This window comes from Cetorhinus maximus, chromosome 16 (genome assembly GCF_964194155.1).
Source record: "Cetorhinus maximus chromosome 16, sCetMax3.hap1.1, whole genome shotgun sequence".
Taxonomy (NCBI): Eukaryota; Metazoa; Chordata; class Chondrichthyes; order Lamniformes; family Cetorhinidae; genus Cetorhinus; species Cetorhinus maximus.
Window position 1 is genome coordinate 56953390 of NC_135894.1, and position 14844 is coordinate 56968233.

The 14844-nt window shown below is 45.9% G+C and overlaps 1 protein-coding gene across 4 annotated transcripts in view; it reads left to right on the forward strand.

Annotated features, from left to right (window-relative positions):
• Positions 1-14844, forward strand: part of LOC144691599 (glycerol kinase 3) — a 149967-nt gene that overhangs the window by 130837 nt on the left and 4286 nt on the right. For 3 of the 4 annotated variants that reach the window (XM_078559850.1, XM_078559849.1, XM_078559848.1), the window contains exons 17-18: positions 238-381; positions 2804-2881. In XM_078559850.1, the coding sequence (XP_078415976.1) occupies positions 238-381; positions 2804-2881 (222 nt within the window). Of the gene's footprint in view, positions 1-237; positions 382-2803; positions 2882-10119; positions 10258-14844 lie in introns of those variants that run through there. The other variant, XM_078559851.1, reaches the window with a different exon arrangement.

The following is a 14844-nucleotide window of genomic DNA, read 5'->3' on the forward strand; positions in this document are numbered from 1 at the left end:
CGACTTAACTGTGCCAAATTCATACCTAAAACACAGTGAATAACTTCTGCAGGTACTGAATTTTGAAAGAAAAGGGACAAGAAGTGTTTGAATTATTGATATACTAAAATATTCTGCACTTTGGGCTGGTAGAAAGTGTAGCAATTTTTGTCATTGCACCTACATTTACAAATAATATAGTGATAATCTAAATACACAGTAAGCAAGTGCAACATTTGGTGTTTTGTTTTCTTTCAGTAAAACCAGCTATGGCGGAAACGACTGCTCTAGGTGCTGCTATGGCAGCTGGTGCTGCAGATGGTGTTGGAGTGTGGAATCTGTCTCCTCAGAATCTCTCAGCAGTAGCATGGGAGAAGTTTGAACCACAAATAGACCCTGCTGGTAAGAAAATGTTTGGCCTGAAACACTTTTCTGAAAGTGCTCAATGGCCAGAATTTTTCGCTCGGCGTGCCCGACATGTTCGAGTGTAAAATTGCGCGCGATGACGTCGGATGAGTGCCCCAACGCCATCGCACACTCGCATGATATTTCGGTCGGTAGGCACTCAGGAGAGTTGGCAGCGCGCCCGCCAGTAATTAAGAGGGCTATTAAGCCCATTAACGGCGCGATTAACTGAGATTTTTTACTACCTGTCCAACATTACGGCTGGCTGGCGGGTGAATTAGCCAGGCCGCCTTTGCATTTTTCAGGAAACTTCAAGGGTGGGATGAGGTTTCCAAGATTCATTTTAAAAGAAGATTAAAATATTTGGACACAAGTTTCAGCATCCATATATTTAGGTGACTCATTTGCGTGGGCATTTTTTCTGGATTTTTAAATCTGTTTTTACTGAATTTAAACTCTTCAGCTCCCTGAGGCAGCTCTCTGCCTTCAGGGAGCTTTCATTCCATGCTGACTTTGGTGCTTGCCCTCCTCCAGCCCCCACCCCAGCAGCGCTGCGCCTTTCAGCATGCATTTCACACTGGCTGGCCGTTAATTGGCCAGTCAGTGTGAAATCGCAGTCCGGGGGCCGATTGCAGGCAATGGTACGTTCCTCGGCCGCTCCCGAGCCCACTGACCTGAAAATCCTGCCCAATGTATTAAATTATGTTCCTTCACTTGTTTAAAAAAAAGTAGTGTTATAATCTGATTGTCGCTCCTTAAAATGCAACAAGTATTTTGGCATTCTCCACATACCAAAGAAAATAAGCAAGAAACTTATAATAATGAACACCTTTAGAACTTATAATACACTGATGACCTGTTTCCTGGGTTGCTGCTTATTGGCATATGCAGGGTACTTCCATTTGGTAAAAAAGGAAGACTTTACATGTAATCTTTAAATGTTTAGCTCTGTGGTAAAATAAAATTTAAAACTGTATCCCAGTAAATTCCAAAAGCTTACAAAGTTTTAAGGTCTAAGAAATGATCATCTCATTCAGTTTAAGATGATGTATAATATTTGGTGTAATAAAAAGAAAGGTTTGGTGTAATGGTTAAAAAGCAGATAAGAATGGGTTTCCATGACCTATTCTGAGAATGTGATATATGAGTCAATCCTGTTTAGCTAATTTATTTTGTGCAGCAGAGATTCCTAAACCTTACTTATTACGTACCCTTTCCAGACTTACCAGCTACCCATGTATCCCTACCAGCATAATGGTTTAATATTTTAACTCCTTTAATGGCCAAGCAGTGTACAAAATATATAAATTATAATACGCATATACAACTTAATCAGTGGTTTAAAAGTACTACTCATTAATTGACCGAAGAGGTTGTTTATTGGAGCATAGGCATATAATATATCGAGTGATAGTTGATAGTTTGAGCCATTAAGTTGTTTCCTGTACGTTGCTCCACTCTACCCCAACCTCCTCAGCATGTCCATTAGCCTTTTAAAGTATTCTCAAAACACATCTTTTTAGTCAGATTTTGGTCATTCCCCTACTAATCTCTGCTTCCAGAGAAAGGCATTCCTTTCCCAGCCAACTTTCATTTGTGAAGTTTCTTGGGATTTTTTTTGTTTATGATACAAGTACTATAAAAGATAAAAGTACTAGCAAAGTTTTGTTTGAATTTACTCTTCTGGTTATTGTGTTGTATCTATACTCAAATCAATTTAACTTTTTTTCGATGAAGACAATACTTTAAATGTTTACCATCATGCACATATTTATATAAAATAATAAAGATATTTTGTTAATGCAGTTTTAAATGATATGTAGGTTTCCTGATTTGGTGATATCAAGAGTTAAAAGTACAAAAACTATGGCCTGAATTTTTCAGGTGGTGGGTGGGCTCAGCGGGAACGGGCGGGGGCAGTCGCGGAGCCAATTGCCACCCGCAATCAGCTCCGCGCCAGTATTTTATATGGGCAGGTCAATTAAGGCCAACCCAGTGTAATATGCAAGCCGTAGCGCTCAGTGTGCTACCTGTGCGGGCAGGGGGAGGTGGGAGAGTCGGGGCTAGTGCTTTTTCGCGCATGCGCACGAAGGAGCGCTTCAATCTCCAAGTTCCAGTCAATTAAGTTAATGCACTCATGCACAAAAAGCTTTTAGGGTGGCAGGTGTTGTTATCAAGTGAATAAACATTATGGAGAGAAGTGGTGATCATTGATTACCTGCCAGAGCTCAAGAGGGCAGTGTATTGAATGTATATTACATAGCTACCTACCTAGCTGGTGAGAAGTCCACTAGGTCTGTGAAACGTCACTTTATTCATTCCATAATTGCTTGGGGGCATTCCTAAAGGAAGTGTCAATAGGTAATAATTTACAAAATAATATTCAAATGACTTAATGAGTATCATTTTGAATCTCCAGAGAGCAACCAACGTTTTACTAAGTGGAAGCTGGCTGTGGAAAAATCAAGAGGCTGGGAAAACACAAATGATGACGCTGGTAAGAATTTATTTTTGTCAGATGGGGATTACGCTTAATACTAAGCATGTTTGTGACAAAACACACAGGGCAGAATTTTCAGTTTGATGTGCTGGGGGTGGGCCCCACACATAAAATGGCACGCGGTGACATTGGGCGAACGTCCCAATGTCACTGCGCGCCATCACGATATTTCGCTGGGCGGGTGCGCGATGAAGTTCGCCGCGTGCCCGCCATTAATTAATGGGCTAGTTAAGGCCCTTAATTCATCAATCAACGGCGATTTTTAGGCGCCTGTGCAATCTTTGGGTCGGCGCAATGGGCAAGTGGGTAAGAGACTTATGAACCTCATCCACAGGTGGGATGAGAGGGCTCAGTGGGGTTGTCAATCTGCTTTCTGGAGTATTTATTGCAGAAAGTGTTTTAAACTTGCCTGTGTGATCTGCAGCAGTTCAGAACGAATTCCAGCAGCTTTCTGTGTACTTTGAACCTTCAGGTCAGCACTCTGCAGTCAGTAATCTTTATCGGGCCTGCAGCTTTCCAGAGGTCTCCCTTTAGCCTGGGTATGGTTTCTGACATGTCCACTGGAGGCAGCTCCTCTGAGGAGGAAGGGAGGGATAGAATGAGGAGGAGGCCAGGAGTGCACATTCAGACTCCAGGGGAGCCACCTTTGGGAGTACAGGCGCAGGCACAAAGGGCACAGGACCAAGAGGTAGTCCAAGGTGGAAGGGGCCGCAGAAGACGCCACTATCCTGCTGCCGTGGTATACAGGCGACAAAGCAGCCACCTCAATATAACTGAAGTGCAGTATCGAAGGAGGCTCCGACTGTCAAGGGAGACAGTCAACTACATCTGTCAGATGATCTCCCCTAACTTTGTGGGTGGACACCCCATGCCAGCGGCTCTGAAGCTCACAGTTGCCCTCAACTTCTATGCCTCTGGTTCCTTCCGGGACTCAGTGGGTGATCTTTGTAGTGTCTCCCAATCAGCTGTCCACACTTGTGTCAAGCAGGTCACAGATGCTCTGTTCAGACATGCATTGACCTTCATCCACTTCCACTGCGACCAGGCAAGTCAGGCACAGCGACCAGAGGCTTCACGGCCATTGCTGGCTTCCCCCACGTCCAGGGTGCAATAGGCTGCACACATGTGGCCATCAAGGCGCCAGCAGGTGAGCCCGGTGCCTTCGTCAACAGGAAAGGCTTCCACTCCATGAACGTGCAGATAGTGTGTGATCACAGGATGCTGATTCTACAAGTCTGTGCAAGGTATCCAGGCAGCTCCCATGGCACCTACATCCTCAGACACTCCCAGGTGGCTGGGGCTCTTCAGTGCACCGGCTTGGCTTGATGGCTGGCTGCTGGGTGACAAGGGCTATCCCCTCAGAAGGTGGCTTCTGACGCCTTTCTGCCATCCAAGAACAGAAGCTGAGCAGCGCTACAATAGGAGCCACAGCTCCACAAGGGCTGTGGTGGAGAGAACCATTGGTCTTCTCAAGATGCGCTTCCAATGCCTGGACCGCTCAGGGGGCACACTCCAGTAACCCCCAGACCGTGTGTTGGTGCTAGTGGCTGCATGCTGCACTCTGTACAATCTTGCACTGGAAAGTGGGGATGCAGTGGGTGATGAAGACGTTGACGCAGTGTCTGTGGCTGTACATGATGAATCCAGCACTGATTCTGAGGATGAGCATGCACAGGGGAATGCTGAGGGGCTAGACGCTGACCCGGGACTACATCAAGGAGGCAGGGACACCTGGGAGGCTTTAATCCAACGAACCTTCAGCTGGCTCCACACAAATGGATCAGCAGGACCAGCCTTGCCTGGCGCTTCCATACTCAGCAACTAAGTGCTAAATCTGCCAGGTCATCAGCAGGAACTAAGGGCTTTGGACATAAACTTGAATGTCCAAACAAACACTCGTGACACTTCTCTTAAACATACAAATGCAGAACAAAGGAGCCACCCTCAGCCATGGTAACATATCTGATTTTTATTTTAAACATCAGATGTTCTCACAATTCCAAAACAAAATGTTAAGCAAGCAATAGAAAATTATAAGGCCCTAATCTCGGGCCAACACAAAAGCACCAGTGAGAAACCCGTGGTGTGCCTAAAGTGCCTTATGCTTACGTTTCCGGGTGCTACGTCTTGGTGCTGCCCCATCGCTCAGAGTGGCATCTGAGACAGCCTGCTGACTCTGCTGTCCTGTTGGCCTCAATGACCTTGGCGGTCATCCTCTGGCCCATGGAGCCTGTGATGGGCCTGCCTGGGAGGGATCTGCCAGTTCCACAGCTGGCATCACCCCAGTCATCACAGCCTCACTGGATGAAGCGGTCACTGAGAGAGGGGCGGAGCAGCTGATGCCCTCATCTGGAGTGCCGTGAGAGGAGCCCGCAGATACGACAGGCAGCTGCTGCGCTGACTTGAGGTCGCCTTGGACCTCCCTGCTCACCGTGGATGGATGAGCAACGAGCTGGGAAGCTTGAAGCCCACACCATCTCCCACATTGACACTGACCAGCTGTGGCCACTGGCACTGTGAGGGCTTGCAGGTCCGAGCGTAACCCCAGGAGGACCTGATTGTTCTGGAGGCACCTCTCCATGAGAGTCTCACTCCATGGAGGAAGCATGATGCTCTGCCATGAGGCTCATTGCATCACTGATGCTCCACGTGGACTCCTCCACCACAGACACCAAGCGAAGCACAGTCTCATGCTACATTCCCGGATGCTCCCACACATACGGCCGCATTTCCTGCAGCTGCTGCGTCGTGGACGATTCCAGAGGCACATCGTCGCGCACCGACTGAGCATGTGCCTGGTCCCCTGCAGTCCTCCGACTGCTGGCGCCATCGGCACTCTCTGACTCTGCCAGCTCCTCCAGCGAATGTGAAGTGCCCTCTCCACTATGCCCCGGAACACTAGCCGATGTTTCAGTGCCCACCGAGATGCTAGTATCTGCGCTGGTGCCTGCCTCGCAGAAATGGTGTGACGCAGGTGACACTTGAGGGCCCTCAGGTGTGAGAGGGGGCGTCTGCAGCTCCTCCAGCCAGCCATGCTCTGATGATGCTGAAATGAACAACAAGGACTGCGGCTCAGTTAGTGTGCACACAGTGACACACTTCATCCCTTTCCCCCTGGCTCATTATGTGCTTAACCTCCCAGAACCAATGGACATGAACATTGGTGGGGTGGCAAATAGTGAGGAAGATAGCCTTACATGACAGGTGGATATGGACAGGCTGGTCAGATGGGCTGATGAATGCCAAATGGAATGTAATGTGGATAAGTGTGAGGTCATGCACTTGGACAGGACAAATAAGGCACAGGAATACACGATGAATAGTAGGACCATGGAAAGTAAAGAGGGACCTTGGTGTGCATGTCGATGGTCCCTTAAGGTAGTGGAACAGGTACATCAAGTGTTTAAGAAGGCAAATGCCATACTTGCCTTATTAGTCGAGGCATAGATTATAGGAACAGGGAGATCATGTTCCAAGTGCTGAAAACGTTGCCTAGGTCACAGCTATAGTTCTGCGTGCAGTTGTGAAATGCGCTTCACGGGAGGGATATGATTAGAGTAGAGAGAGTGCAAAGGTCGTTGATCAGGATGCTGGCCGGCCTGGAGAGTTTGACTTAGGAGGAGAGATAGCATAGACTGGTGTTATTTCCCCTGGAGCAGAGGAGCTTGAGGGGTGACATGATTGAGGTGTATAAGCTTATGAGGGGCATAGATAGGGTCGACAGAAAGGAACTTTTCCCCTTGGCGGAGGGATCAGTAACCAGGTAGCATAGATTTAAAGTAAGGGGCATGAGGTTTACAGGGGATGTGATGAGCAGCTTTTGCACACAGAAAGTGGTGGGAATGTGCAATGCACTGCCTGAAAGGGTGGTAGACGCAGAAACCCTCCTAACATGTAATAAGTATTTGGATGTGCACTTGCGATGCCATGGCATACAAGGCCATGGGCATAGTGCTGGGAAATGGGATTAGAAGACTTAGGAACGTGTTTGACTGGCGCAGACTCGAAGGGCCGAAGGACCTTTTTCTATGATCCACGCCTCTGACTCTATCACCCTGTGACTGAGCAATGTTGCAACAATAACAAATTAAACAATTATCAGTGCTGTGGATGTTGGGAGGACATAACGGATCTCACTGTTGGCCTCAAATACCTGTTCGTTCCACCCCAGCCTCACCAATACCAGTTGACCTGGGTGCGTGGCGCCTCTCAAGCTCCAGAGCCTCCTGTCCAAAGTGGCTTAACATGAGGTGAGCCTGGCCGCCTCCAGTCTTCGTACACTCCAAGACATTATGAGCATTCTTCTCCTGAGAAAGAGGGAAAACCATTCGTTGTGGCTATTTGCACTTGGACTCCGCACGCGCACACCGCACCCCAACCACAGTGGCCCATATCAGGCCTCCAGTGCCTCCTCTCCCCGCTACTGCTGATGATTCACACAAAGATAGTACACCTGCTCCCAACCCCTGCAACGGACACCCTGGACCCATGCTACGTACGTCACTTTAGGAAACACACGGTCTTTGCACCAATAGCAAGGAAGCACTACTACGTGCAGCATCGACGGCAGCAGATGGTTCTTGGCCACAACATCTTGAGGCTCCCCTTCCACCATCTCATCACTCTGAATAGGACATGTGTTGGAGTTCTGAGTATGCGCCCAGCTGCATCTCCTGCAGGTTGCCCCCAGACTAGTCATGTGCGACGAAGAGCAACACATGGTGCGGGGAAGAACTTATCTCCTCATGAACCACTCAGGCTGATTTAAGCATGGGCACTATCTGCTTGCCCACCCAGCGTAGGAAAAATGCCCAACATGATTCAATGCAGTCTCGACAGTAAGACTTGTAGGGGTGGGGTGGAGGCCTCAAAGACTAAGTCTGCCTGCTGGGTTAAATGCCCAATTCCAACATGGTATTCACCCTTCCAGAGCGCAACAAATCCTTGAATTTGTGCTTACGGCACTGGATCCAGGTGCGTTGCACCACATCGTGGGAGCTCACCACCCCCACCACCTCCTCCCAGGCACATTTGGTCATGTGGGGGGGGGGCCTCCTCCTTCCACCCTGAGGGACCAACACCTTCCGCCATGCTGCCACCTCCTTGAGGAGGGCAGCAAGGCAATCATCAGAAAAGTGAGGGGCACATTGGCTCCCCACTGGCCTACCCTGCAGCCTGCCCTGCTCCTGTGGCAGACCCTGCAGCCTGACCTGCTCCTCTGCCTTTCCCTCCAGCCTGGCCTGCTCAGCCCGACCCCCTGTGGTGTGACCTCGAATTGGCCATTGTCACCAGCCTACAAGAAGCTGTCAGGCCTTCCTTTAAACAGGCTGCTGGGTCGCCATTGGACCCAGCGCTCTGTGCACGCCCACCGCCACCCGCACGCTCCCGCTATCCACGGGAGTCGCCAAATACGCTGGGCAGACCTTAATTAGCCTGCCCGCGTAAAACGGCCACGCGGACCCGATCCTGGGCGCCGATCAGGTCCACGCCCGCCCGCACCCGCTCCAGCTCCGCCCGACAGGCAGAAAATTCTGCCCACAAAGACGTTAATAAATTTTCAGAATGGGCATGTAAAAGGAAAATTCTTTTCAATATAGGAAGCATGAGATGGTATATTTGGTAGGAGGAATAGGGAATCCTTGGAAAATTAGAGTCTGAAAAGGATAGAAGAGCAACAGGATTTGCGGTACAGCCTCACATATCATTAAAAGAAGTAATACAAATTAAAAAGGCTACAAAATGCAAACAAAGCACTGGGGTTTATCTCTAGGGGAATAGAATTGAAAAGCAGAAGGTTATGTCAAGTTTCTATAGAATCTTGGTTATAGACTACTGTACACCACAGTGAACAGTTTTGGTCTCTATGGGCAGGGTTTTACGTCCCCCGGGCAGGCGTGCGCCCGAACCGATTGGGCGTAAAATAGCACACCATGACGTCAGGCGAGCGTCCCGACGTCAACATGCACTCACACGATATTTCAGTCAGCAGCCACACGCAAGAGTTGACAACGCGCCCACTGACAAGTGGGATGAGGTTTCCAACACTAATTTTTTTTTTAAAGTTTTGACAGCATTTTTTACTGCGTCCTTGTTCATGGGAGTAAGTCCTATGTGGGGACATGTTTTGCACATTCTCAAAAGCTTTATTTCTGATTTTAAAATTATTCAGGAATCTTTCAGTGCACACTCCCCTGCGCATGCGCAGACTTTTGCGCTCGCACTCCTCCCGCCCCCACCCCAGCAATGTTGAGCTTCTCCGTGCGCCTTTCACGCTGGATGACTGTTAATTAGCCAGCCAGTGTGAAATCGCAGTCGAGAGCCAATCACTGGCAGCGGATCATTTCCCAAGAACCCGAAAATCCTGCCCTATATTACAGAAAGGATATTGCACTGGTGAAGGTGGGAAAAATATTTACAAGATGGTACCTGACCTAAGAGGTTATAACCATAGGAAATGCTGAACAAGCTGGGACTGTTTTATCCAGATAAGAGAAGGCTGAGGGGTAATCTAACATAGGCCTTTAAAATTGTGAATGGGTTTGATAGGGTAGATATAGCAACAATGTTTTTCACTTGTCGAGCTGTCCAAAACTAGGGGCCATAAACATCAAATAATGATTAATAAATCCAATAAGGAACTCTGGAGAAACTTAGTGCCTAAAATATGGTTAAAACATGGAAGTTGCCAGCACATGGATTAGCTCAAACTTCAACTACTGACATGAACTTCAACTTCAACTGACATGAACATCTGCTTTTACATTGTAATATTGCTGCAGAAAAGCCCCAAGAAAAAATAAACCTGTTGAATGAGGCATAACTCTGCTGAACAGCCTCAGGAGCCCTGAAAAGTGAATTTTACTTCCTGGTTTGTTAGCTTGCTTGATGATATCATTGTTGCCGAGCAGTTAGAAATCAAACTAATGCCGGGAAAGGGAAAATTGATGCCTATATCTTCGTGGGCAGCTTTCTTCGAGGTCATGGTGAGTGTCAACAATTTGCTGCTGACAACAAAATCAAGCATGTCATTAGATGGAAAAAAAAATTACTAGTTTGAGATCCTTTGGGCTATGCTCTCTCACTACCAAGTAGCTGGTTACAGAGTGAATTAAAACTTACACTTTAAATGCATGAATTTAAATTTTAAAGTCTGCTTTGAAATGTACTTAGATTATGTGCAGAGAGAGAGAGAGAATTTGCTGGTATTTAACTGTAGATTTCTTTTTATCCTGCAGTATAGCGCTGCTGACTTTTATTACTTTGATCACTTCTCAAGAACATGGAGCACAATTAATGAGCATGTACGCAGATAACTGCTGTTCAAAGCAAAAAAAACAAGAAGTTGAATAAATTTCTCTCATGTCAGACAATGATCCAACTAGTTGTTATTTAAATTGCTGAAGTTTCACTCTTTAGTCAGGAGACAGTGGGACAGGCAGGGGTGATGGGCAAGTACACTAATGGCTGTGAGCAGTAGTGCCCACAGGGATCTGTGTTGGGGCCTCAGCTGTTGAATATACCTATTATTAAAAATTTAGATGTTGGGATAGAAAACCACACATCCGAGTTTGTTGGATCCAAGGGCAGCATTTTCCCCCCATTGGGGGGATTGTGCGGGAGGGGGCGTGGGCGGGTGGGTTCCTGCCATTTTATGTGGGCAGGCCAGTTAAGGCCCGCCCAGCGTGACACCTGCTCGGAAGCACTGAGCACTCCCTGTGCTGGCGGGGGGGGATTCCCTGAGCTGCGCGCGAAAGAGCGCACAGGTCTCGCTGAGGCAAAGTGCTGCCTCAGGGAGATCGGCTCAAGCATGAAAACATTTTATTCCTGACGTGTTCCCTCATGTGACAGTGTCAATTACTTTCATCGAAAAATTTTACACACATTTTAAATCCCTCATGAAAACTCATCCTACCCGTGGATGAGGTTTCATGTTTTTTCTGAAGGCCGCTTGGGCTCTTCGCCTGCCTGCCAACCTTAAGGTTGGACAGGCAGGTCCATTAATTAGGTTAATTACTTTTTTAACCCGCCGAACTAAAAATCTAAATCAGGTGACGCATTTTACGCATCGGCGAACAGGCCCCGCCCCTCTCGCCGACTGGAAAAAGCTGCCCGAAAGATAGATGGTATTGCAAGAAAGTAGATGGAATCATAAAATTACAGAGAGCAGTTAATAGATTAATGAATTAATAAATGAATGACCAATTGAAATGTGGCAAATAGATTTCGGTGTAGGAAATGTGAAGTAATCCACATTAGACCTAAAGCAGATAGATCAGGGTACTTTCTAAATGGTGAAAAGCTGAACAATGGAAGTCCAAAGAAATTTGAGAGGTCAGTGTACATGCATCTTTAATTTGTCATTCACAAATACAAAAGCAATCAAAAGGGCTAATGGCATGGTGCCCTTTTGTATTCTAGTCCTCTAGATGTATGGGATAGACGTTATGCTCCAGCTGTACAAAGCCCTGTTTAGGTTTAGACTGCACCTGGAGTACTAATTCAGTTCAGTTCTGTCCGCCACCCCTTAGAAAGGAAATATTGGTCTTGGAGGGAGTAGATTTCACAGAATAATAACTGAATTATAAGTGTAAAACTATGAGGAGAGATTAAACAATCCCCTGACTTTTGGAATGTGAAGGGACGATTTTGATTTTTCAAGATATTAAAAGGAACTAATGAGTTAGAAAGAGAAGCTATTTCTGCTGGTTGGGGAGTCAAGGGTTGGGATATATTAGCCTAAAGATTAAGCCAGATTTTTTGGGAATAATATTAGGAAAAGCTTCTGCACACTAAAGGTAGAGACGTTTGGAATTCTCTTCTGATGCTAGGTCAATTCTTAATTATAAATCTGAAATCCATAGGAATTTGTTTAACCAAAGGTATTAAGGGATATGTGGCAAGGTGGATATATGGAGCTAAGTCACAAATCAACCATGATCTCATTGAATGGTGGAACAGGCTTGAGGGCTAAATGGCCTATTTGTCCTCCTATGTTCTTATTAAGTTATCAGTTTGCTTCTATGGATTAACCATGATTAACAGACTCCCTTGTAACCAGTAAGTTGTTATCTTGTATTTAGTTGCATAGTACAGGTAATAAGTAAAGTTAATGAATTAAGTATTGGAACAATTATTAAAATGAATATTATTAGATTTTGGGGTGCCTTACTTCAAACCCTGTGGGGTAAATTGTGCACTGGGGATTTTTCAGTCTCTGAATGTTAACTGCTGTGTTTTGCTATTTCTAGAGATTCCACTCATTTGCTGCCAGACTTACAGTTGGAAATCAGGAAAATCTCTGGCACTTTTACCCTATGTTAAGATTATGAACATTCATTTTTCACAATTTGCCTTTCAATACAACAGATTTCAGTTGGTTTAAATAACTAGATGTGATCTGGACATAGAGTTGGGGAAAATCCATGCTGAACATTTGCTGCTACATTTCCATTGAGTATTCTAGCAATCTTGTTCAATCAGAAGCAGTACTTTTCTTTTAAACCCTTCGCGTTTTCCAGGAAACCTCATCCATGGACAGGATGAGGTTTCCTGAAGGTTTTATAAAATTAATAAATAAATTTGGTGAACTTGACAAACATGTCCCAGCTCATGTGACACTGTCACATGAGGGGACATGTTTAAATTTTTTTTTACTTTATTTGTAACAACATTTTTAAAGCAACTTAATCTCCCTGAGGCGCCTCAGGGAGATTGCTGCGCTCCTTCGCGTGCATGCGCGAAAGAGCGCAGGCCCTGACTCTCCCTCCTCCCCCCAGCTGCAGAGGTAGCGCTGAGCGCTACCGGCTGCGCATAACGCTGGATGGACCTTAATTGGCCCACTCACGTAAAATGGCGGCGTGCAGTTGATCGCAGGCAGCGATTGGCTCCGTGCCCGCTCCTGCACAGCCCACCTAACATAGGTAAGATGCAGCCCTTAGACTTAAATATACTTCAAGAATACTGTTTGCTTAAAGTATGTACCAAACATAGAAAACTAAACTACCAGATTTGTAAAAGTGGCAAGGGTGAAATGAAAGGACATGCTAAATATTAAACATTGTTACTTTTGGAGCTAAACATTTGCCCACTTTTTGACAACATATAATTGAGGATACATAATACATAAATATACATAGGGTAAAATTTTTAGCTTGGTGGGTGGGCACACGCCCGACCCGCTCGAGTGTACAATGATGCACTTTGACGTCGGGCGAGTGTCCCAAAGTCAACGCGCAGTCGCGCGATATTCCATTCGGCGGGCACGCACCAAAGTTGGCAGTGCACCCGCCGACAATTGAAAGACCATTAAATGATCAATTAACTTGAATTTTTCACTGCCCGTCCAACCTTACAGTTGACGGACAGACAAAAAGGCCAAGCGGCATTTGCACTTTTTAGGGAACCTCATTTTATTTTCTTTATTTTTTTATAACACTTCATCTCCCTGAGGCAGCTCTTGCCTCAGGGAGATTACTAAGCGCGCACTCACATGCTCACCCAGCTCGCAGTGTGCCTCCCTGCCACCCCCCACGCCCCACGCCCCACAGGCAGCACTGAGCGCTGCTGCTCACCTTTCACGCTGTGCGGGCCTTAATTGGCCAGTGTGAAATTGCCTTCCAGCCCCGATAGCAGACGGTGGTTGGCATCCCGCCCGCCCCTGCCGAGCCCACCCAACATGGGTGAAATTCTGCCCATAAATTATTTTGCTAGTTAAGGCCTTAGCTCCGAAAGCATAAAGTGGCAAGTTGCATAAGGTCAAGACAATAGAGGCAGCCATCTTCTGATGAAAATAACAAGGCTCTGTGACAGTTACCATAACAAAAGATTGTACATTTTCAGTGATTAATTTTGAGACTACAACCCAGAAACTGTTCTTGCTGATATTAGTGGGCAAACATTGAATAGAAAGCCACATCTTGTGAACGAATAAAAAAAAAAACAACCCTGGGTTCCAGTTCACCTTTCATCCAGGACCTTTTTTCTACAGTTCCCATGTGATCAGCTAAAATGGAAAAACTTATGGTAACCCGAAACAGTTTTTCTAGATCAGATAGGCAGACCAGCTTCTACAGATGTTTACACATGGCTCTGCTGAACCTTGCACCAGCAAAATATCAGTTGGTCTCTTAGCTACAGGCAAAGTATGCAAATTTCCTCTTCTGGGAAGGCCCCAAAACTCCCAAGATAAATTCAAAACTGACATGGTTAGGACAAGGAGCATTACATGTAAGACATAATCCACATGAATGGCATCTTAGAAGCTTACTGAATCAAACCTTTGCTCAGGATGTCTACCAATAGATTGGTGATGGTGCAAATTGTTACCAGTGAAGATCCACATTCAAGTCACAGTGGGGAATATTGGCTATGTGATATACTTTTAGCAGCAATCAACTGTAGGTGCATTGGGGGAAAGTGCTAGAATGGCCTGTCGCTTTGAATCTTTGTGCTAATGCTGGCAATCACTGTTTACAAAGTAAACTAGATCTTGCATTCAGTAAGGTGAATTGTGAAATGTTTAGCTTCTGCTCAAGATTGTAATGTATAATACCCATGTAGGGATCTTTTAATATTTTTGAATCTCGACGCCTGACTTCTTAATTTTATTTCCGTGTTTCATTCTATGTTGTCTTGTTAGGTGGTGCATTTGCAATAGTACACTTTTTATTATATGCAAAATGCTTGTGTCCTAAAAGGAGGAAAAGGTATTTAATACTAAAAGGCTTGGATGACAGCTGTTGGAAGATGTAACCCAAAGAGCTGTTATGGGAACATATGTTCCTATATGCAGGATTTACTGCCCTTCATGGTTGATTTGCAAGGAGAGCATATATTCACTGCAGAATTTTGCATCCCACTCAAGTAAATGGAATAAACCCTCTGATGAATTGGATAATCAGTAGCTAAGCCAGGGAGTTCTGCAATGTTCTAGAGCAATGTTAATTAACTGGTCTGTCTGG